Source organism: Numida meleagris, chromosome 16 (assembly GCF_002078875.1).
Source record: "Numida meleagris isolate 19003 breed g44 Domestic line chromosome 16, NumMel1.0, whole genome shotgun sequence".
Taxonomy (NCBI): Eukaryota; Metazoa; Chordata; class Aves; order Galliformes; family Numididae; genus Numida; species Numida meleagris.
In genome coordinates, this window is record NC_034424.1 from 320785 (window position 1) to 342728 (window position 21944).

Here is a 21944-nt window from a genome sequence, read left to right on the forward strand (position 1 = left end):
TACAGAGGGGCCGCGCAGCAGCTGCTGGGGTCCTAGTGCCACGTTCACATGATGTCATCCAGGAGGTTGGGGCTGGCCACCCAATCCAGTGTGCGGGGCTCAGAGGCGGCCATGATCATGCACATGAACTGTTTGCCTGTCCTCTTGTCGATGGGGTAGATGGTGGTGGGGGTGAAGCGCTTGTTGCTCTCCACGAAGTCGCAGAGCTGCTCGTAGACGGCAGGGAACTCGTGCCGCAGGAAGACGCCACGGATGCGCAGCTCCCGCTGGATGTTGATGAAGCAGACCTCCCGTGCCTTGCGGCCCTCCTCACCCTCCTTGTCGATGTCCGCTGTGCCGGGTGGCGGCGTCAGGATCAACGTCTCCATATCCCGCTCCTTCTTTGGGATCTTCTTCTCAGGGCTGGAGGAGGCTAAGGCCACCTTGGCGTATTTCCTGACCGTCGGCACCTGCACCTTCGGAGATGGCCTCTCCGGCACTTTCTGAGCCACGGCCACGGTTACATTCAAGAGGAAACATTCATCGGGGTCGTACTGGTTGCCGGTCTCCCGCAGCTCCCGGGCGTACTCCCCCAGGTTGTCCGAGTAGCTCTCCAGCTCCCGCAAGGACAGGTAGGTGGGGGACATCAGCAGGCTCTCCAGCCCAAACTGCAGGAAGTTCTCAGCCGAGCCCGAGTTAGGGAAGCCCAGGAAGAGCACACCGCGGCCGCGGGACAGGTAGCCCACCTTGGCGATGCGTGAGAAGGCCTTGTGCACCTCAGTGTTCTCCCGGCAGAACTGCAGCACGTGGCGGCAGACGCTGCCCACGCGCCCGTAGACGCAGCTCTCCTTGTGCGTGTCCCAGTCCTCGCGGCGGCAGTGGCGGGAGCAGTAGTATGTGTAGCAGCTGTGGCATGACTTGAAGTAGAGGCAGGCGTTGAACATGGTCTCCGTCCGCCGGCACTTGGCATTCGAGCACATCATCATGTCGTCCTCCTCCGCGCTCAGGTCGGGTGAGCAATTCTCCAGCGGCTTCTCGAAGGTGCTGCTGGCTGGTGGGGAGGGCTGGGGGCGCGGGGCGCTGCCAAAAGAGCTGGGGCCCGGCTGCTCCTTTGTGGGCCGGAAACTCTCAGGGACACTGGGGGAAACCTTCCTCCCCTCACCCCGCCGAGGTGGTCCTGGGGCGCTGCTGCTCAGGAGCTTCTTGAGCTGCTCGGCCAGGCTGTCTCTGTCCCCTGCACGGTGGCCCGGTGCCGGCTTGTAGTCAATGACGAGGTCGGTGATGAGCTCGTCCAGCTGCTCGAGGCTGCGCTGGCGCGCTGAGCCACTCTCCTTGGGCACGGGCTGTGGGGCGTAGGGTGCAGCATAGGGTGCCTGCTCCCGCCCTGCGTCCAGCACATCCCAGCTGGCCGAGCGCCGCTCACTGTGGCCCAGCCCATTGGCACGGATATCATTGTCGGTGATGGTGATCTCTGGCGTGACGTACCAGGAACGGCCCAGGGGGCCGCGGCCACTGTCGCTGTGCACCCGCTCGAGGATGGAGCTCTCCGACAGGGACAAGGCGGCGTAGCGCTTGGGCGAGCTCGACAGGTTGATCACCACTGGCTGCCGGCGCTCATCGGGGGATAAGGCACGGTGCTGCTCCTGGATGAGCAGGTTCTCGTAGCTGCGCCCACGCTGCAGGGCCTCCTCCCTGCGTGCTGCAGGTGCCAGGATGTTATCCCAGGATTTGGAGTAGTGCTGGCTGTCCCGGCCCAGCCGCGGTGGGTTTGTGCTGTAGCTGGCGTGCCAGGAGGAGAGCATGGCCTCGCGCCCGGCAGGCTGCGGGGTGAAGTGTGACACCTGCAAGCTCTGGTAGGGCAGCGCACTCCGCTCAGGACAGTACCAGTCACTGAAGTGCAAGGGCTGTGTGCTGCGGGGAGGGGGGCACGTTCGCGAGAGCACCTCCCGCTCACGATACTTCCCATAGTCCTCAGCATAGAAGACCCTGCCGGAGGAGCCGAGTGCTGGGTACGTCCGGGCATCCTCTGCATACAGGGCCTTGACAGGGGTGCCACGCGGGGTGTAGAAGCGGGGCTCCTCTCCATAAAAGGCATGGGTGGGTGCCTCCTCCACATACAACGTCCGTGGTGGCACTGTGTGCATGCCCGCCTTGGCAGGGTCCTCCACGTAGAAGTGCTGCGGGGGGCCGTGGCGCACGGGGTAGGGGTAGCTGGCGTAGCCCGTGCTCCGCAGTGGCACGGCGGGGCTGGGGCACCGCACCGGCTCCTCCGCATAGAAGAACTTGGTGGGGACACCGGCAGCTGAGAAGGTCATGCAGCCCCTCTCAGGGTACTCCCTGAATTCCCGTGAGGCCGGGACCGGCACCGTCTGGTACGCCAGTGCCCGTGGGTCTGCCTCGAAGTACTCGCTGGGGTAGGGCAAGAGCGGGGGGTCCCCACTATAGGAGTCGCTGGGGGTGGGCGTGCGGGACACAGACACCTGCCTGCTCCCAGGTACTGCCAGGCTGCGGGCGGTCCCAGGAGCGCGGGGCCAGTGCGGCGGCTCCGGCCGGCTCTGCGCGGCCCGGAGGCTGCGCGCGGTGTGCACCAGCACTGCCTCGTCTGGCTTGATGTCCACACGGCACTTGACGTGGGGGCTGGCGCCCACCTTGGCGCCCGGCCCCTCCTCAAAGCAGTTGCTGCCCACGCAGAGTGGGGAGATGCGGCTGACGCTGCTGCGCTGAGGCTGCAGCTTGATGGGGTGCACCTCGTTGGCCAATGCTCGCAGTGGCACGTGGCTCTCGCGGCGTGGTGATGGCTCAGCACGTGGCGGGACCCGCTCCACTCGCAGCGCCTCGCGCCCACGCCGGGCCGGGGGTGGCGACGCCGAGACAGCAATGGGCACTGGGGTGAAGGAGGGCTTCATCCGCGGCGCACTTTTGGAGCGGGCCCGCCGCTTCGGCTCGCCCCGCGGAGCCTCCCTGGGCGGTGGCGGGGCCCTGCCACCATACAGGTCCGGCTTGGGGGGCATGCGCCGGCCTGGCGGCCCCGGTGTGGGCTCAGGGGTGCTGGGTCGCGGGCACGGCCGCTCCATGGCTGTGGGAGTGCCCAGCGGCTCGTCCAGTGACTCGAGGAAGTCAAAGCTCCGGCAGTGGCGTTTGTTGAAGGGCTGCGGGTCGCGGGGCAGGGAGGAGGACATGGAGGCATCACATCGCGCCAGGGGCTGGCGAACGATGGAATCCCCGGGGGCTGTGGAGGCCACCTTTATGTCTTGGTACACTGTAGACACCAGGATGTCAGGTGGGTCCGTTCGTGTCATCTTAAAAGTGACACTTCTGTCGCCAGCTTCCTTCAGATGGCCTCAGGGGAAGGCGGCTGGCCCTGCAAGAGAACAGAAAGGTCCCTAAATCCCGGCGAGGAGCTCGGGGCCACGGCAATGTGGATCAAACCCTGCACTCTCAGCTAAGGGGGCTCAGCCACCTCTTCAGAGCAGGGAGATCGGGGGTGTCCCAGCCCTACTGCTGCTGCTAACGCTCTGCTCCCACTGGGGAGAGGCACTGGAATGCTGTTCAGAAAAGGTTCACAGTCCAGAGGGCACTTCAATGCCACAGCACCTGCGAGCACAGCTGGGAGCATGGCTCTGTGGCACTGCTGTGCCAGCTCACCATGGGCAGGAAGCCGCTGTCCACCGCACCCAGCTGCTGGGGACAGGCCCTGGGACACAGAGACCCTCCTGCAGCGTCCTGGGAAATGGCAGCTCAGAGCGGGGCACGAGGGACTCAGCAAGGGAGGTTCTGTGGCAGGTGGGGATGTTTCTGTCACTGCTGTAACCATCTGAGCAGCCGGGTGGGTTCCCGGGACCATGCGCGCTTTCTTGCCAGCACATGGTGCGCCACTGGGAGCATCACTTGAGGATGAGCACTGTAGGCACCCACTGCAGTGGGCAGGAAACCTCCGCACACCCACGGCCCATGAGCACCCTGGGGTGGCAGTGCTGGCTGCTTGCGGCCACAGCGCTCCCCGGGGCTCATGCAGACTGGCATGGGTGGCAGTGGGGCTGGCACTGGAGTGCCCCCAGCCCAGAAGCCAGCAGCAGCTCCTCAGCCACTTCCTCACCGCCTGTGGCTCGGGTGACCCAGCACTGGAGGGGCTGTGCTCGCTCAGCACCTTCCAGCTTTGTCCTCTCCCACATCCTGCGCTGCCCTGCACCAGGATGGGTCTCCCCGGCAGTGCCATTGGCTGGAGAAGGAGCGGAACAGGGGTCAGCAAGGGGACAGGCACACAGCGGGCACAAGCGCAGAGCCATCAGTGTGGGATGACGCTGCCAGCGCAGGGAGCAGAGCCCCCAGCCACACGCGGGACAGCTGTGCGGCAAGGGGACATTCAGCATGCTGCTGGCATGCCAGGGTGAGTGAGAGAGAAGGCAGGGCAGCTCAGCCAGGCACCTGGGGGGTTCTGCAGTCATCTTAACTGAAAGCCCTTGGGGGGAACTGCTGCAGCCTGCAGTCAGCACCGAGCACACGCACAGCCCGGTCTGCTGGTGGGGATGGCTGCCCAGCCCTAACGCTCAATATATGGACCACCTGGCCAGGGGGCCTGGGAGCATGGGGGGGTGCAGGCTGCTTTAGGAGACAAAAAGGTGCGTGGCAAAGGGCGTCAGAATGCATTTTGCTTTAAACAGAAGCAGAGGACCACAGGGAATGCATTTCAGGGAGAAAAGGAACAGACTTTATTTGGCAAGATGTAGCGTTGACTACGCATAGATGCAGTAGGGGGCCTTGCAGCCCTTGTTTCCCATCTGGATTAAGCCCTGTCTTGTCCTGAAGCTGGGGGCTGGGAGTGGACATGGGTGCTGGGGAGGGGGGTGAAGGTGGCAGGGCAGAGGGAGGCAGTGGGGACCTCTGCCTGGGGGAATGGGGAGCCTAGTAGCCAGGGAGTGCTTGGTGCCAGGCTGGAAAGGTCAGGAGGTGCCTTTGGGAGCACCCCTGCACAGCAATGCCAGCAGCAGCACTGGGCAGCCCATCCCCATGGCACTGGGGCTGCTCACAGGCAGGGAACCGTGGCCCATGGGCCAGGGTCCTACCTGGTCCAGCAGCAGCAGGGATGGGGCAGGTGAGCTGAGCTGGCTGAGGGCCCTGCAGCGGCTCCATCCCAGCACTGCAAAATAAAAGAGGTGCGTGAGGGTTCTGGCCACAGAGTAGGTGGCTGCCAGGGCCATGGGGCACAGTGAGCTCCAGGGACGTGGGCACTGCGTCACACGGACACACCCACCGCCCGCTGAGCCGCGCAAGGTAGTGCTGCCGGGGGAACCCGGGGACAGCGTGGTGCTGGCATCCCCAGCGTTGCCATGGTTTCCCCAAATTATTCCTCCTCTGTGAGGATGGCGTGGGTGCGTGGGGAGGCTGCGCAGCAGGGGGCCGGGTGGGGGGGGGCACTAGGGCTCTTCAGCAGTGCATGAGGAGCACCCACATGGGCATCCACTGTGCACTGGGGGCACAACAGGGATGGTCCTGCTGTGGCTGTTCATGGTGGGGACAGACACCGGTGTGACACAGCAGCCCCATCTGGGCACTCAGGCAGAACTCAGCAGGGTCACGAGGAGGTGAGCCCTGGGAACAGTTGGGGTGCTGGTGGGGGCTGTGTGTGGGTGCCTGAGGGCAGGCAGGGGCACTGCCACACTCCCACTGCCCACGGGTCTCCAGCAACACGTCCTCTCTGCAGGGAGAGAATTTTGCCCCCACCCACTCTCCTGACTCCCACCGGCAGGTGCCAGCAACCCCGTTCTGCCCACAACCATGCTCCTGTCCCCACTGGTTCCTGCTGTGTCCCCTTGAGGATGCCACCATCAGCTGGCAGCATTTCAGGGCTGCGGATGCTCTCTGAGCTCCCTGTGTGCCATCCCCTGGGGGCACAGCAAACCTGCCACCTGCATCTTCCTGCACCCCCTCCCAGGGAGGGCCCAGGTGGTTTGTCACAGCTCCCCACACCCCTGCTGCTGGGGAACACCTCTGCCCAGAGTGAACCAGCAGTGCGATACACACAGACATGGCTCCACATGGTACTGAGGGGCCCAGCAGTGCCTTCCCAGCTGTGTGCAAGGAGCAGCGTGGGGGCATTTGGGGCCAGCAGAGACCCCGGGCTGCAGGAGGGGCCCTGGGGAGGCTCTGAGAATTGGGTCGCTCCCTGCACGTGGCACGGGCAGGTGGTGCGAGGGCTGCGCAGCACTGCTGCTCCCAACCTGCTCTGCTTCCATCCTGTCCCGTGCCCATGGTGGGCTCAGCACTGAGCACTGCCCTGCAACCCACCCAGCACTGCTGCACACTACCCCAAGCACGCTGCCAGCCCATGGGCATTGCTGCACCCCCTGGGCCCATCACACAGAGCACACGGGAGACCTGGGCACACTGCTTGGGGTGTGCTGCCAGCACAGCCCCCGCCTGTGCCGCCAGCACGCTGCCTACATGCACTGCACCGAGCACGCTGCTGCTGCAGCACCGCACTCACAGCACAGTCACGCTGCCAGTGCATACTGTGCTGCACCGACCTGGTTGCCTCTGCACAGCCCTGTGGCCTGAGGCACGCTGCACGCGTGTGTGCACCACAACACGGCTCAGGACCCCTCTGCACTGCAAGCACCGTGCTTGTGCAAGGCACGCTGCATGCACGGCCGGTGCACTGTGCACGCTGCACTTGCAGCCCAGGCCTGGGCGCTCCGTGCAGGGACCTCCTGGTCACGCTGTCCCCTCCCTGCGTGCCCTGGCCCGCACTCCTCTTTAGGGCCAATGTTCGGGGGTCCCCGCCCCGAGGGGACCGCAGCCCCCGTCACCTGCCCGGAATGCAGTGCTCGGCGGGGCGGGGGGAGGCGGCCGGGGAAAGCGGAGCTGCCGGTCCCGGGGCGGTGGCCCCGTGCTGCGCACCAGCACCGAGTGGCACTGGGCCCGCTGGGCCGCGCTGGGCGCTGTGCCGGGCCCGGGGACAGATGGTACTGCGGCGTGGTGATGGAGGCACGGGGGTGGGATGGGGATGAAGATGGGGATGGTATGGGGATGGAGACGGCCTGGGAAGGCGCCGGAGATGCGATGGGATGAGGAGGGCAGGGCGCTGAGCTGGGGGGGCAAGGGATGGAGATGTGCGGTATGGGGGAAGCGTAGCGGGGATGCGACGGGAAGAGATGCGATGGGATTGGAAGGAATGGCCCGCGGTCGCCGCAGGGGGATGCCCTGCCGGGGCCCAGGGGCTGCAGAAGGCCTCGACCACCCGCCCCTTTCCCCCCTTACCTGCTCCGCGCCCGCCGCCCCTGCGGCCCCCCCGCTGCATCCCCGCCGCCGCCGCGCTAGGCTCTGCCCACTGCCGCCCCGGTGCCCATGGCCCGGCCCGGCTCCGCCCGATACGGCGCAGCACGGCACTGCACGGCGCTCCGCCGCGGCCACCCGGCTCCGCCGCCGCTTGTTTTCTCATAAATACAGCAGGCGGAGTTATCAGCCGGGGCCGGGCCGGGCCGGACCGGGCCACCACCCCCGGCACCGCCTCCCGCTCCCCGCCCGGCCCCGGTTCGGCTCCGCTCGGCCCCAGCCCGGCCCACACCGGTTCTCCCCCGCCCCTCCCGGGATACGCGGTGACGACGCGCGGACGAAGTGCCTCGGTGTCCCCGCGCTGCCGCCCAGAGGGACCCGCTGGCGCTGAGCCCCGGCGGCTCGGTGCAGAGATGGGCGGGCGGGGACGGCCGCGGGAGCCGCACAGCTTCATCTCGCCGCGGGCGGCCCCGGGATGCTGGGGCCCAGCTCCCAGCGCTTCCATTTTCCTCCCTGCGGGACGCAGCGCTCATTTCGGCCGCTCCCGACCCCGCCGCGCTGCTCCATCTGCTCCCCGTCTGCTGCCGGCCCCGCGCCAGAGCCGAGCACCGACGCCGCTCATCGCACCGCTCAGCGGCCGCGCTCGGGGCAGGGCTCGCCGCGTGGCGGGGGGTGCGGGGAAGCTCAGCACGGGCACGGGGCTGGGAGCAGAGCTCCGGGCAGCGCGGCCGGGAGCCGGGCAGGAAGCGAAGTGAAATCCAGGGAAGCCGCCCAAACGATGCGGGACCCGTCCCGGCGCCGGGGACGCGCTCTGCGGCCGCCGCAGCGGGACGGGACCTGGAAGGCGTCGGGCAGGTCGGGGCCGAGCCACCCCCCAGGCTGCCCTCGCACCCCCGGAACGAGGCAGCGGGTCCTCTCCCGCGGGTTCGGGACCGCCCACGGCAGCGACCGCCGCACCGGGGCCGCGGGGAGCGCCACAAGGCTGCGGAACGGGTGCGGGCAGCGCTCGGGGCGGGGGCGGCGATGAGAAGAGGCAGCGCCGTGAGCACGGCCCGGGGCCGCAGCCGCCGTCACCGCGATCGTGCTCGCGGGGTGACAGGGCACAGCGGCTCCAGCGGAGCGGGGGGAGGGCCTGGCCGCCCCCACGCACGGCAGAAGCTCCCGGGTCCGTGCGGAGCACCCGGCGGTGCTGCGGGGTCTGTGCTGCAGCCGCAGCCCCAGAGCGGCCGAGGTTCCCCCCGGGCTCACTCCCACACCGCTGCTTTTATTTCAGCAAATCCGCTCCCCGATACCTGAAGCTGTGGCGCTACGGCGGGTGGGGCTGGCGGCTCAGCACCGCTGCCGGGTGGGAGTGTGGCCAAAAAGAAAACCTTCGCTCCGGGCCCGCGTTCGGCTCCTGCTGCTCCTCTGCACCTTTCAGGGCTTGTGGTTCTCCAGAGGTGTCTCCGAGACATCCTCATCGCTCCAGGATCCAGGATGCCCCAGGAGCCGCGATCTGGAGCCACGATTCGGGGCTGCTCACTGCCCGCGGGTGCGATGCAGCCCCGAGCACAAGCACACGTGCACGCAGACAACAGCTCCCGGCTGAGCTCGGAGCACCGTCCTGGAGTCCTCCACGTTGCTCCACCCCTGGGCATCATCTGCCCCGCAGTGCTCACCGGGCCGCGGTGAGGCCATGGGTGCAGCCGGGGGGCAGCTCCCAGTGCTGGGATCACTGCTCGGCAGCCGCCCTGGGAAGGACTGAGTGCAGCTCTGGGTACACATCTGGAGCCCGCAGTGCGGGAGGATGGACGGCTTTGGAGGCAAAACCACAAGTTAAAAAGGCTCAGGCACTCGTCCTGGTGTCTTTAACCAGTAGACGGAGCCAACTCTGGATTAATTACATTATACCATGATGGAGGCTGTTGCTAGGTTGCAGCAACCGGTCCCTAAGCCCATCCTACTGCAGGATTTCCCCAGAACCACGCGTTTGTGAGCTCAGGGGCAGCGCAGAAGGACAGGTCAGCAGCAGGGGCTGGCAAGGCGCAGGTCCCACCACAGGCAGCACCCGAGTTTCAATCACTGTTTCACACTCACTGCTGGAGGGAAGGGAGCAAATTCCGCCCCCCGCCCCCCCCCGGCCTTAGCAAGTGAATGGAAAATCTTATGACCTGACAAGCAAGAGAAATAGGATGAAACTGAGTTCCTTGAAGTGCAGGATCGCTGCACTCCTTGCATTTGGCCCTTTTCATAAATCATGGAGAATGTCAAAGAGCCACCTGCAAGCTGTGAGCTCGCAGCAAGGTACAGCTGTGAACAAGACCAGCACCATCCCAGGATGCAGCAGATGTATTACTTGGGAAGCATTAAGTACGAGCCCTGGCATGACCTCATCTGAACTGGCACAGCCTCAGAAAGATGAACTCAGAGCGGAAGCGGGGCCGAGGCCAGCTGCTAGCAGCACTGGGACAGCTCGCGCAGCAGAACCCCACGCAGGGCCGGGGCAGCAGCACCAAAACAGCAGCGCTGGGAAAGGAACAAATTAGCATAAACTGGCCAAGAATAAATGTGGATGTCAATTATCAGACAGCTCCTCAGCCTGGAGGCAGAAGTAGTTTCCTGCAAGGATGCTGGTAACTGAGCTGGTCTGCAGGTGACGGGAACTGCCAGGTTCTGCCTTGTGCTGTTTTTCTACCTGGTATTTTGGCAAGGAAATGGAGCAAGGCATAGGCCAGGTATTGAGAGCCAGTCCTTCGGCACAGGCTGTGCCATGCAGCGCTGGTGTGTAGCTCAGCAGCATCGCTAAGCAGCTTGGTTCTCTTGCAGGGACAAGTTCTGTGACAGCCACCAACAGATTAACACCAGCAAGAGCTTTAGCAAGCAGGGCTGGCCACCTGTGCTAAGACTCGAGCCATCAGAAGGACAATGCAGGCAGGCTCCCTTTGCCCAGGAGGACGCTGTGAGGGGAAGGTGTATGCGCACGGAGCAGTCACACTCGAGGCCATGTGGCTGCAGGTGAGCTGTGGGCTCCAGCCAGCACTGGCTCCGGTGATGCCGGCACCCAGGGCAGGCTGCAAAGCCCACAGAGACCGACACACGTCTGCCTGCTCTTGGCACATGACTTCACTTTGGTCTCATCACAAAAGCTGCATCAAGCCACGTGCCAGGGACTGCCAACAGTGACAGGAGCTGCCAACTGTCCCGCTGTGCCTTTCCACCCCAGGGAGGAGGGTGGCAAGGAACGCTCCCCAAAGTAAATGCGGGACATGCAGCTCCCACCCACGCTTCAGGTCAGTGGCTATGCCAGCTGCTCCCCATGCTTGGGAAGCTGGCCCTCTGCAGCAGCAGGCCATGGATGCAGTGATGGATTTGCACTTCTCCCTCCTGCTGCTCTATGCTGAGACCTTCTACGACACACAGCTCCAGCCAGCATTAAACTGCAAGTGCAGCTCTTCAGCCTCAAGGTCCTGATTTTTTTTTAAACCCCAAAGCAAATACCCTGGTACCTCTAGAGATGCTCAGAGGAAGTATTTATATCAATGCGATCCTGCAGAAGCTTCCCCACAGTGACAGGCACGTACACACACTTCTTATATTTAGCTTATTCAAAAGGCTGGGTATGGGTGAGACCAACTCAGACAAGGTCTATTTCTTTCTCTCTTCACTCACGCTTGCCTGCACTGGATTACACCTCACGCTGTAACCTGAACAGTTCAGCATTTCCTGAAAAAGGGAGAAGAGGATGTCTAAAAAGTGCCTTTTCGCTCCTATTCCCTTCCAGTTCTCCACTTCACTGGGACGGATGTCTCTGGCCTTGCTTCCAAAGCCAAGGCATGCCACGTCCCCTCCCTGGGCTCTAGTGTAAGTAAAGAGAGCTCACGCCTCTGCTTCTCTTTTAAAGGAGGATTTTAGAATACAGTGACTCATCTTTGCTTGGTTTTGTCTCAGCTCCCTGTGCTGAGAATGAGCCCGAGCTGCAGGGAGCAGAGAGGCTCCTGCTGGCCATCAAATCTGGCCCAGGTGAAAAAGAAACCCGTGCCAAGACAAATGCTTCCAGGGGACGCAGCGCCTGCACAGCCTTCTGCTGACCCGCAAGCTGCACTCACAGGAGGTGGAGCTGAGCCACACTGACTTCCCACTTAGGCTGTGTGAAACAGCTCAGGACAGACCTCCATTTTGGGGGAAAACTCGTGGATTTAAGTTGCATTTTTTCTCAATGATTTTTAATTTAGCACCCGTTTCCTCCAAGTGTGAGAATGCAACAGGACTGTCCTCCTGTGAAACACTCCTGGAGGGACACGCAGCTCACGAGCCCAGGCAGACAGACTTGCAGTGGAGAAGAAGATGTACAGAGGCAGTTGTACAACAGAGCTTTATAGTCAGAATGGATTGTACCAGGTTCTTCAATGCAGAATGGAACATGACCCAAAATCTTTACAGAACAGAAGTGCTTTCAGGAACGCAGCCAGCTGAAGCTCCGATGCCCGCCTGCCTTCTCCCAAGTGAGGCCACGGAATGGTTGCATCCCCGCCAGCTTATTCCTCCCCACGCGCGCCAAGTTTGAATTGCCCCATGCAACTTCCCTACAGTGTCACAAGAAATGCAGTAATGCTCAGAATTGGCAAGTGCTAAAGGAAAACAGACCTGAACAATATACTGCTCATGCAGCAAAACCCAGAAGTTCTTTTTGTAAGGAAACAGTTACAAGTGCATTTTGGGGACTGGAAGGAAGAAAAATAGAGCAGCTAATTGCCTGCTGCTCTAAACAACTCTGAAGTGGACAACAAATCAAAAGAATGCTTTGCCTTATGGGGATGCTGTAGGAAATCCCCACTTGGATATCACGGTTGACAGTTTAGAATAAAAACCAGAGAGGGAGAACAAAACCAAACCTCAAATCAGCCTGGGTGCAACAGGGTGATGTAACGCACAGCACGTGCAGGGAGCTGCAGAAGGGACACCAGAACCAAAAGAGAAGGGGATGTGGAGAAATGACAAGCTCCATCATACACAGTGGCAGCTTGCTGAGACACAGGCAAGTGCTGCTCTGCAGTGCCCACCCTGCTGCAACTGATGCTACTGAGGAGGTACTAATCCATGGGTCTAAGTTCAAAGCAAAAATAAATGGCTTCCCAAACTCATAGGGTAGGAGGAGGCTCTCTGCTTGGGGAAGGGAAGGGCAGCACGCTGAGGGGCTCTGCAATACCAATTAGTTGGATCAGGAAAGGCTGTCAGAGCTACAGCCGTTGTCCCTCTCAGTGCAGAGAGGCAGCCGGTGCTTTAGAGCGTGACTGTAAAATGCCTGAGAAGCAAATGCCTTGCCATGCTAACGCTGCTCTGTAGACAGTTCTGAAGCTCTGGGTATCTTCATTTCCACGAGAGTCATGTCCCTGAGAGGTACTGAAAGGAGGGGATTCTACTGTATGCAAATTCAAGGGTTGGAAATGCAGAAAAGCACTGATTTTTCCTCTCTCTTTTTCAAGTTTGCTTTGCACTTTGCATTGTTTTCCCAAACTGCATAGCAGCTTACATGTAGTGTCTGAGACACTGGGGCCACGGAAATCAATGGGGTTTCATGAATTCCAACAGCAGCACCAGTGAGTGCTAATTAAGCTGCTGTGCAGAAAGGTCCCTTTCAAAGGACTCCAAAAATCACACGCACTCTCTTTTTCACTCTGGTCCTGCAGCTGCTGTATCATAACACGATCTGCTCGATTTAAAGCATCAACAGCTGATTGGAGCAATGGCCAATACCACCTTTCTCATTAAAAAATAGGAAGGATAAAAAGTTAAAGATTTGAGACAGGCGAGCACGATGCATTCATGCAGCATGGTTTGTTGTACTCCTCTTAACAAGACAGGAGCTTCAGGTGTGCAAGAGTGGCATATAGCAGGGGGGGAGCTGGAAGAGGTCCCCTTCCCCTCCTACACCCTGCCAGCAACCCGAAGGGGCATCTCTGGAAGGAGAAATCACAGCCTGGAAATGGGCCTGAGAACCATGCTCTGAACCTTCCCCTTACTCACGTACATCTCAGCTGGATTTTCTCTGTGTAACGAACCCACCAGAACAGCAGTGCAGATGTGAAGCTTTTGTTCTGCCAGCTCTGTTTAGAGTGAATATACGGCAAAAAGCTTTACACATCTGCACCCGTCCTGGTGTGACTCGTAAGAAAAGATGAAGACAGCCACAATAGAAGAGTCCACTGTGTGTAAATGCCAGCAGCCTACAGCTCCTCATAGTCCCCACCTCCTTGTGGCTTGCTCATGCTGGCTCCTCCTCCTCCAAGAAAAGCCTCCAGTTCATCTATCTCATTGTTTTTCTCCTTGCTCCTCTTCTTCTTTTTCTTTTTGTCCTTCTCCTCTTTGCTCTCCTCTTTCTCTTTGCTCTTCTTGTGTTTGCTCTTCTTTTTCACAGACTTCTCCTCTTCCTACAGAATGAGAACGTGTTCATTAATAAATCCTCTGAGCACGCCAGTAACCCAGCATAGATCGCCCTGACACCAGGCTCTGATGGGAGCCTTACTGAGGGAGAGGCAACTACCACCGAGGCTGGCTGGGCACTAATTCTAGAAGACCCTTCTGCGAGCTTGGTCAGAAGAGAGGAAATACCATCTGTTTCCATGCAGCAATGGTCTGTCAGGCAGTTTGTGCCCGATAACACCACCGTACCAGACAAGAAGAGATGTCAAAGATGATGCCTTCTACAGACTTCCCTCACTGTCTCCGAGATTATCTCTGCCTGGGACATCCCTCTGCTTGGAAAAAGCCACACTGCTATCATCAGATTCCACTCAGAAGACAGGCACTGCTCTATTTAATCCTACATTTCACAAACTCAGACATTTTCAAAATTCAGCTTTTCTAAAAGTTTGCTTTTAGGCTGCAAAGTGGTTAATGGTCTGCAGGCCCTGCAGAGCACAGCTCTGGCTTCAGGAAGCCAGAATGCAAAGCAGTCCACCAGGAGCACAGAACACGCTGTGAGCAGCCACCCCTCTCCCTGGCTGCCAGATAATACAACAGATCAGCTCTGATGAATTATATAGTACCTCTTTGCTTTTCTTCTTCTTCTTCTTCTTCTCTTTAGAAGCATGTTTATCTGTTCAAACAAACACAAAAAACACCATTTAAACAGCAACCCATGCAATTCTGCCCTGCCTCTGTTCCTTAGAACAAAATGCTCTGTCCTGAAGCTACATGCAAAGGCATTCATAGAATCACAGCACAGCTGGGTTGGAAAGGACCTTACAGCCCCCAGCCCCACCCCTGCCGTGGGCTGGCTGCCCCCCAGCTCAGGCTGCCCAGGGCCCATCCACGGCCTCGGGCACCTCCAGAGATGGGCACCCACAGCTCTGGGCAGCAGTGCCGGGGCCTCATCGCCCCCTGAGCAACAGGTTCTAATTTAACTATATATATTCAGTTTAATTATAAGTATTATATTGTCTTTATTATTTGTGTTACAAAAACTGACCTGCGTGTTCGTTGTACAACAGCCATCAAAGAAACAAAGACAGAGATCAGCTCTACAAACTGGTCCAAAGACTGAAGAGAGCACCAAGCTATTAATTCCAGAACTAAAGAAGAGCCACTGGAATGATTTGCCTCTGACTGCTAAACACCTGAAGGCAGATGCAAATCATGGTTTGTGTTTCTTTTGGTCCAGCTAGTAATGGAAGGACCATTCACGACACCATGTCGGAAGATGGGAGCATCCTGGCAAGCTAGCACTCACTGCTGTTTAAGCTGCATATGGAAACTATGTCACCATGAGTCAAAGCACCAGTGCTGCAGCCCAGCTATTTTCACTGCACTGGATGAGCCCCAGAGTCCATTGCTGTCAGCATTTGTCCCAGATGACTGTGGCTGATGGCTCAGCTGCTGCTGTGACTGCTGAACTTCCACTGAGTTTGCACAAAGACCCCTTGAATGGGACAGTATTTGTTTGGCTGTTACATGGGATGTTTTGTAACTGCACCATATTTCACACGGCAGTATTTGATACCCACACACTCAAACTGCTGGTTAAACTCCAACGGACTGACTACTGAGATATGTTTTTATATTTATCCCAGAAAGAGGAGACAGAAGGAACACATGTTGGATTATTAAGAGTGCTTGATGGAGGTTTAATTACCGACCTAGGCCTCTGCAGATAGACTTGTATGTACTTCAATTTGTGCTGCTCAGCAGCAAAAAGTGCCGAGATAATGAAGCCATCACGACCTTCCTTACACTTGTGGAGTTATTCAAAGATAAATCTCACTTGGACTGCTTACAGCTTTTTCTCTCCTTAGAAAGTTTCTAACTTTCCATCTTTCTGAGTGACATCAGAGTCAGATCTATAGGGAGATATTTTGTGGGAATGCCAAGACAGCAGAAATTACTTGCACAATTAAGATTTGTTCCCTCATTGGGTAGTGGTGGTGGGGAAAGGAATGCTCAGGTTAGAACAAGAACTCTACCCCACGTTTTCCCAAAGCAGAACAAACTGGCAAGATATGTCCAAGCATCTTGCTCACATTGATCTAAACTGTCGAGGGAGCGGACACTGCAATGCTGAGCCTCAGAGCTCCCAGGCATGCAAACCTAAGCAGGAAACCTTACAGAAACAGCTGGTAAAAGATGCGAGCCTGCTTCCAGCTGGGACAGAAATAATATATGGCTGATGCCACAGATAAGCCAAGTTCCCCCAACCCCCAAGGGGAAAAACTTAAGGAAAGTTCTTTATGCTGTGTTAAACCACATTAAAGACTCACACAGGGCACTGTGTGAAATTACAGGGTGTTTCATTTAGTGCAAATTGATTTGCTTACTCCCTGGAACCGTTTTGGAAAAAAGCTGGTGCCTGACAAACGAGATCAGCAAGAGTGGAAACAGCGTGACATTTACCTTCTTCACTGCTCTCCTTGGGACCAGTTTCTTCCAAACCCAAACCGAAGAGGTCTGAGTCATTTTTCAGTTTAAAGGAGTGGACCGTTGATTTCACAGGCTGCGGTGGCTTTGCCAATGAGGTATCATCATCAGATATTTCAGAGAGATCTTCCCGGACAGGGAATTCATCCTAGAGACAAGAAAGGCAAAATGTTCAACCAAGATCTATAAACAACCCATGTACGGAGATGTTGGCCAGCAGCAGGTGGGGAGGAAGGAAGGAAACAGTAGCTGAACTGAGCTGCTGTTACCTGGAAATCAGTGACCTCGATCATACAAGCTTTCTGTATTTCTTGCTATGGTAAAATGGCTAAGCGGCATTGGTCCTGGATAGCGCACTCTGATGACTCAACATCCACAGTACCAAAATCAAATTCCTGATATAAAGCAATTCAATGGGACTTTCAACTGTTTTAGATCAACAACAGCAGCCTTTAATTGCCCTGGAGAGGCACCTGTGTTTTGGGGAAATCAAATCTAACAAGCTGAAAACACTTCCAAATCCAACAGACAAAACCTCTCCTGCACAGCTCTGTGAGGTCTAGCACAGCAGAGGCAACACGCAGCAGGGCCAAGAAAGCAGCCTGTGTTTGCAGAATAAATCCCTTCATCAACTCAAAAGGGAATGTGCTCCCAGTGCAAATTTTCCCCTTCAACGTGGGCTAAAAACAGGATGCTGCAGAGACTGGCTATCTCCCAAAAATCCCCTGTCTCTCTGCACAATGGGAATGGAAATGAAGTTTAATAATCTTCTGTATGCGCCAACTGATCCTCTTCACAATTTGTTAACCTCTTTTTCTTTATACCCTCCATTCCGACCACGCAGCCCTCACTCTGCTGCTGATTTAGGCAGTGTCCCTCTCCTCTTTGCTAATGGTGGTGTTCTACTGTTTTACCTGACCAGTAAACCTCGTACTTGAAAAGCATTCATAAGTTGTGGGGCATGTCCTTGACACTGTTGCGACAGCTGGTTCCCTCACAAATCCCATTTCTCATCGTCATTTGCCATCACAGTTACAAGATGTAAACTCACTCCAAATACTATCGCTTCCATATTCAGGTGCCAGGAAAAGCAGATACTGAAATGCTAAATGAATGGAAAACTACTTAATAAACAACAGCATGACACACAGCCAAGGTCAGAGAAACTGGGACAACCATCTTCCTGCAGGTTTCTGGAATAAGGCAAACATATAAAACACTCCTGAACAATAGCTGACCTAGACACCAGGAGTACCTCAGAAAAGCAACTGTTCATCTCAAATAATGATTTGCAGTTTCTACAGAGATTATTCTGCTGGCTACGAGTGTAGATCACTGAACTCAGGAATACCTAGATGCACAGCAGCAAGTTCCTATGAGCCCAGAGAACATGCTTGTGTTTTCTACATCTTTAATACACAGCAGGTCCAGAAGGGACTCCTACTGCACCTAGTGTTTGGGTAAACCCCTGCAGCCTGCACCGGGCAGCTGCCCACGTCCTGAACATCACAGATATATTACAGCTAACCCGGCTACAGGCAGTCCGTCTCAAGTAGATTTTCCTGCTTCAGTAAGAAATTGCTATGCAAATTCGTTATGGCCTTTTGATTGCTGGATTGACTGCAAGGAGCTCACTTGTTCTCTCTCTCTCATATGCACATGCTTTTACATACTAAACTTCGGGTGAAGTGATCCATCAGCTTTGTACTTCATACCTTCCACATACCTTCTGCTGGAAAGAACACTCTGAATTTACTAAGAATAAACAGCACATTAAAGTTGGTAAGCACAAACCTTGCTGCCACACGGCTTCAACAATCAGTGTTAGTGGGCTTGTGCTTAAATCAGTCTCTTCAGGTTGCTTAGCACCTGACTTGCTGTGACTGCTGCTGAGAGACCAGGAGAGCAGACGAAAGCCCTGCTCACTGAGACGCCTCAACACTTCAAGCTCAGCTCAGCAGCAGTGCACAGCGATTCATGCATGCTATTTACCATTTTCTTCCTCTGGCTGTCAGATTCCTCACTTTCAAAGTCTGGGTCATCCATAACAAATGAGAGCATTTGAGTAGCTATTGGTCCCTCTTGATCACTGTCAGACTCCTCAGGCTTTTCGTCTTTGACCACTTTCTGTTTGAGAGCATGTCCTTTGCTTTGGGAAGTGGTCTTTGGGGCCTGGGCTGCCGGTGTGGCAGCAGCAGCTGGCAGACTAGAGCCGAGCTTGCTGCTGCTGTTTCTTTCAGACCCAGAATGTGGAGGTAAACCGTCAGGAGGCTTCGGGTCAGTTGCTTTGGTCAGAACTGCTTCACTTTGTGGTTTCACAGAATTTCTGGAAGACCTGGAAAGAAAAAAATGAAGTTGTCAGAGCTTGCACACATCCTCACTTTGTGACTCTGTGAAACAGAGCACAGTGACCATTTAATAGCTGAACTTGCCTCAAGGGCTTCAATGTGCATCTCAGCAGGAGATATAAAAGACATAGCTCATCCTGGGGAAGAGTGTACATGTGTTCAAACACAAACCACTCCAAAGTTGGAAGTATATCTAGCAGTAAGTCAAAGGCTGAAAGTTCTTGCATCCCCAAGGATGCTGATGCATAGGTACCCACATCAGTCGGCCAAACACAACCACATTACCCTCTGGATATGGTATGTAGAGAACGTGATTCAATTCATTGTTCTCCAGCACAGGGTGTGGAGAATGACTTCCACTGCAAGACCTGACTCCTCTGTCCTCCTCACACTGCTAAGAACAGACCTTCAGCAGCTGCTAGAGTCTCTTGTTCAAGCATAAATGCCCCAGCAATCACAGAAGCACAGCACTCAAAAGCATGCTACTTAAAAATGGCGCAGCTGTATCACAAAGACTGTTAGGAGTACCACTACCCCCACAGAAAACACTGCATAAAGCAGCTGCAGCTCAAGTAAATGCAGCTCCAACTTACAGTTGAAGGAATGGGCTCAGAGAGACGCCAGGATTTCCCTGAGCTATACAGAACTGGAAGACTGAGAAGAGACTCAAGTTTCCCAGCACAATCCCACATTTCATGCTCATACCTCTTCTTTTCATGTTCCGTGTCAATGCTTTCATCAGGTATGAGTGTGACCCTAGAGTCCTTAGCCTCTTCCTCCTCCTCCTCTTCACTGGACAGGGTAATGTTCTTGCTGGGCACCCGCTCTGTTGCCAGCACAGCTCTGCTGGGGATTTTGTCATCCATGTCAAGGTCATCTTGGAAACCGGCCACCATGGGGTTCCCCCCAGCTGTCTCTCCATCACTGCAAAGTAGACAACACACTCAGGACACGCTATGACAGACATGTCTCCCCTTGAAAGCAGAGCACCACTCGCCAGGCTTTTAGGGCCAACTTCAGGCTCATCTTCCTTCTACACAAGGCAGCCACACCGTCGGTCTCCCTGCTATAGAGCAGCCTGTTGCTTCAGCAGGGCCTCTATCAGAAGATCTCTGGTCCAACACACAAGGATGAGACAGTTAAAAAGTGGGAACTGCCTGCCTTGATCTCCTTATCCTGTAATTAAGCTTGATCGTATTCTGCCACATCTGTGGGGATTCATTTGCAGCTATTAGCTTCTTAGAATTATTTCTGTTTCTCTGGTGCTCCCTGAAGCAGGAGAGCACTGGAGGCACCATAACTATGCTTTAACATTCCCCAAATTGAATTAACCTAAGGACACGTCTGCCAGGATCCCTGAACGTAATACAGTTATGCCTTCAGAGTCATCTTGATAGAGATCTTCACTGCTGAAATTACCCACTGAAGGATTCTTGTCTGCATTTCTGCAGGTCTCAAAAATTTTAATACTTTCTGATGGATTTGCTCATGTCATGGATACAGATATTTTTCATGGTTTCATGAACCTTTGAGTTGCCTTCCCTGATTCTATTTCCTTTCCCTGCAACAGATACTTGGTTGCTTCCTGGTAACCTGCCATATATAATACCCACTGTCCTTTAATGACTCAATACGGATTGTACAAACACAGCACTCATTCTTATGCAGAGACAAAAAAAAAAAAAAAAAGGCTATAGCTTGGAACAGATTAGATTTGAGAGGCACAAAAGGAACCACCAAAAACTACAATGCTTGATCTGGAAGCAAGCGGCGTTCCCAGCAGACATCCTGCCTGCACTGGGCAAGGCAGTGGAAATGCCAAGGCACTAACCTGGTGCAGCTGATTGTACAACTCTGGCTCTTCTTACGGCTAGTTACAGTTTTGCAAGTTAAAGCATTAATATATTTGCCAACAGACAGTGGAGCATTTGCATCATAAGGGACACTACGCTTATCAGGACTGGCATAGCACATTAAGAGCAACTACGATTAATGCTTGTCTGGGTTACAGCAGGAGTAACATCTGTTCCCTGCTGCCTTCCATGTGCAATCCCAAAAGATTCCTCTGCTCTCAGGACTCAGAGCTCAGCTCCCAGCTAAGCAGAGGCAGGCTGCTCAAGAGCCCCTTCACCATGAACACTGCCGCTCTCATACTGAGCCAGAAGTGCCTATCCCACACAAAGGAGAAGAAAACTGGGGCCCAAAGCATCCTCCAAGTGCCACATTGGCTGGAGGAATTAAAAGTGAGGGATTTCTGAGGTATGTGAATTGTTTCCTCTGGAAATGTGCTGAAAAGAAAATGGAGTTGCATCCTAAAAAAATGGCAGCATATTATCCTGAACAAGTGACACTGCATTTCTTCACCATCTTACTGCTCTGCTAAGCAAGGGAACTCTTCAGTGCGAACTCTTCAGTGCTGCTATTGCCACTGTCCTTCCACCACACACCACATTAGACTTACAGCCTCTAAGGCATTCCCAGTCTGAAGAGAACATCCACGTGTGTAACACAGACACACACACACAAAGTGGGTCAGCTCTCTTTGCAGTGAATGCACTGCTTCCCTCTCTAACTTCCACTCAAATCACGGAATGACAGTTTAAGAGCAAAGCAAAGAAGCCAATATACATCAGGAAAATCACTGCTGCAGTATAAACAAGGTCTGACCATGCAAAATTAGTATCAGCTTGTGGTCCTGAGATTCCAGCTGGAAGGAATTCAGAGCATGCAACAACAAGCACATTGCAACACTCTTGCCAACACTTGACACGCTGCCAAGCCTGCCTTAGTGTTGAGCTAACATATCTGCAGGCACAGGTACCCACCAGAAATGACTGTGCTCATGAGTTACTGACCAAGCAGCACACTGGGGTTTCCTCAGAGTAAGCCCTGTGTCATCTGCACGGAACAGCTTCTGATGATGGAACAAATCCTGCTGCAGTCTGAGCATACACTCTCAAACCTGGCTTGACATTATCCCACCAGCCCTGCCGAATAGCCAGGGGAGCCAGCCCCACCAGGAGCCAGCAGAGTCCTCTTGCCACATCAGTTTTTGGGGCTAGGGAAAGAGGAAAAATCCAAACTCTAATAAAGCAGCTAAGCTGAGGGAAACACATGCCACAAGGTGAGCCTGCATGACTATATTCTAGGAGATGGGAGTATTCCAGTGTGCACCAAACAATACCCTCAGGTACCCTTGCTTTATCTAGCATAGCTGCATACCACCATATAAATAACACAGGTGATAAAACAAAGAACCATCAGAAACCCTTCAGATAGAAGGATATGGAAATCTAACCGATGTTTATGATAGAATGTCTAGCGACATGGAGAAAACAAGAATCCTGTTAGTTTCAGTGTAAACCCACCTCCAAATGGACACCTGCAGCCTACCCACAGAGGTGGGCAGCCTGGGCCAGCAGCAGGGATGAGGGGAGTCTGGAGCCAGGCAGGCTC

At 55.9% G+C, this 21944-nt stretch overlaps 2 protein-coding genes across 5 annotated transcripts in view; both read right to left on the reverse strand.

Moving 5' to 3' along the window:
* On the reverse strand, window positions 12-7590 carry C16H9orf172 (chromosome 16 C9orf172 homolog). 3 transcript variants are annotated; one of them, XM_021413630.1, is made up of 3 exons: window positions 7237-7590; window positions 5043-5116; window positions 12-3340 (listed from the first exon to the last, which is right to left on the reverse strand). In XM_021413630.1, the coding sequence occupies exon 3, from the start codon at window positions 3276-3278 to the stop codon at window positions 45-47; it is 3234 nt and encodes a 1077-aa protein (XP_021269305.1). In that variant the 5' UTR covers window positions 3279-3340; window positions 5043-5116; window positions 7237-7590; the 3' UTR covers window positions 12-44. The 3 variants fall into 3 exon arrangements, with proteins under 3 accessions (XP_021269305.1, XP_021269304.1, XP_021269307.1); XM_021413629.1 differs by lacking the exon at window positions 7237-7590 and adding an exon at window positions 5231-6335; XM_021413632.1 differs by lacking the exon at window positions 5043-5116.
* RABL6 (RAB, member RAS oncogene family like 6) overlaps window positions 11587-21944 on the reverse strand; it is a 52721-nt gene continuing 42363 nt past the window's right edge. For both annotated transcript variants that reach the window (XM_021413634.1, XM_021413633.1), the window contains 5 exons: window positions 19194-19412; window positions 18133-18475; window positions 16117-16288; window positions 14277-14326; window positions 11587-13658 (listed from right to left, as the gene is read on the reverse strand). In XM_021413634.1, coding sequence (XP_021269309.1) covers window positions 13455-13658; window positions 14277-14326; window positions 16117-16288; window positions 18133-18475; window positions 19194-19412 — 988 coding nt within the window. In that variant the 3' untranslated portion in view covers window positions 11587-13454. The remainder of the gene's footprint in view (window positions 13659-14276; window positions 14327-16116; window positions 16289-18132; window positions 18476-19193; window positions 19413-21944) is intronic.

Excerpts from the sequence above, each read along its gene's own strand:
- C16H9orf172 (XM_021413632.1), bottom strand. The coding sequence starts at position 3,278 with ATGACACGAACGGACCCACCTGACATCCTGGTGTCTACAGTGTACCAA.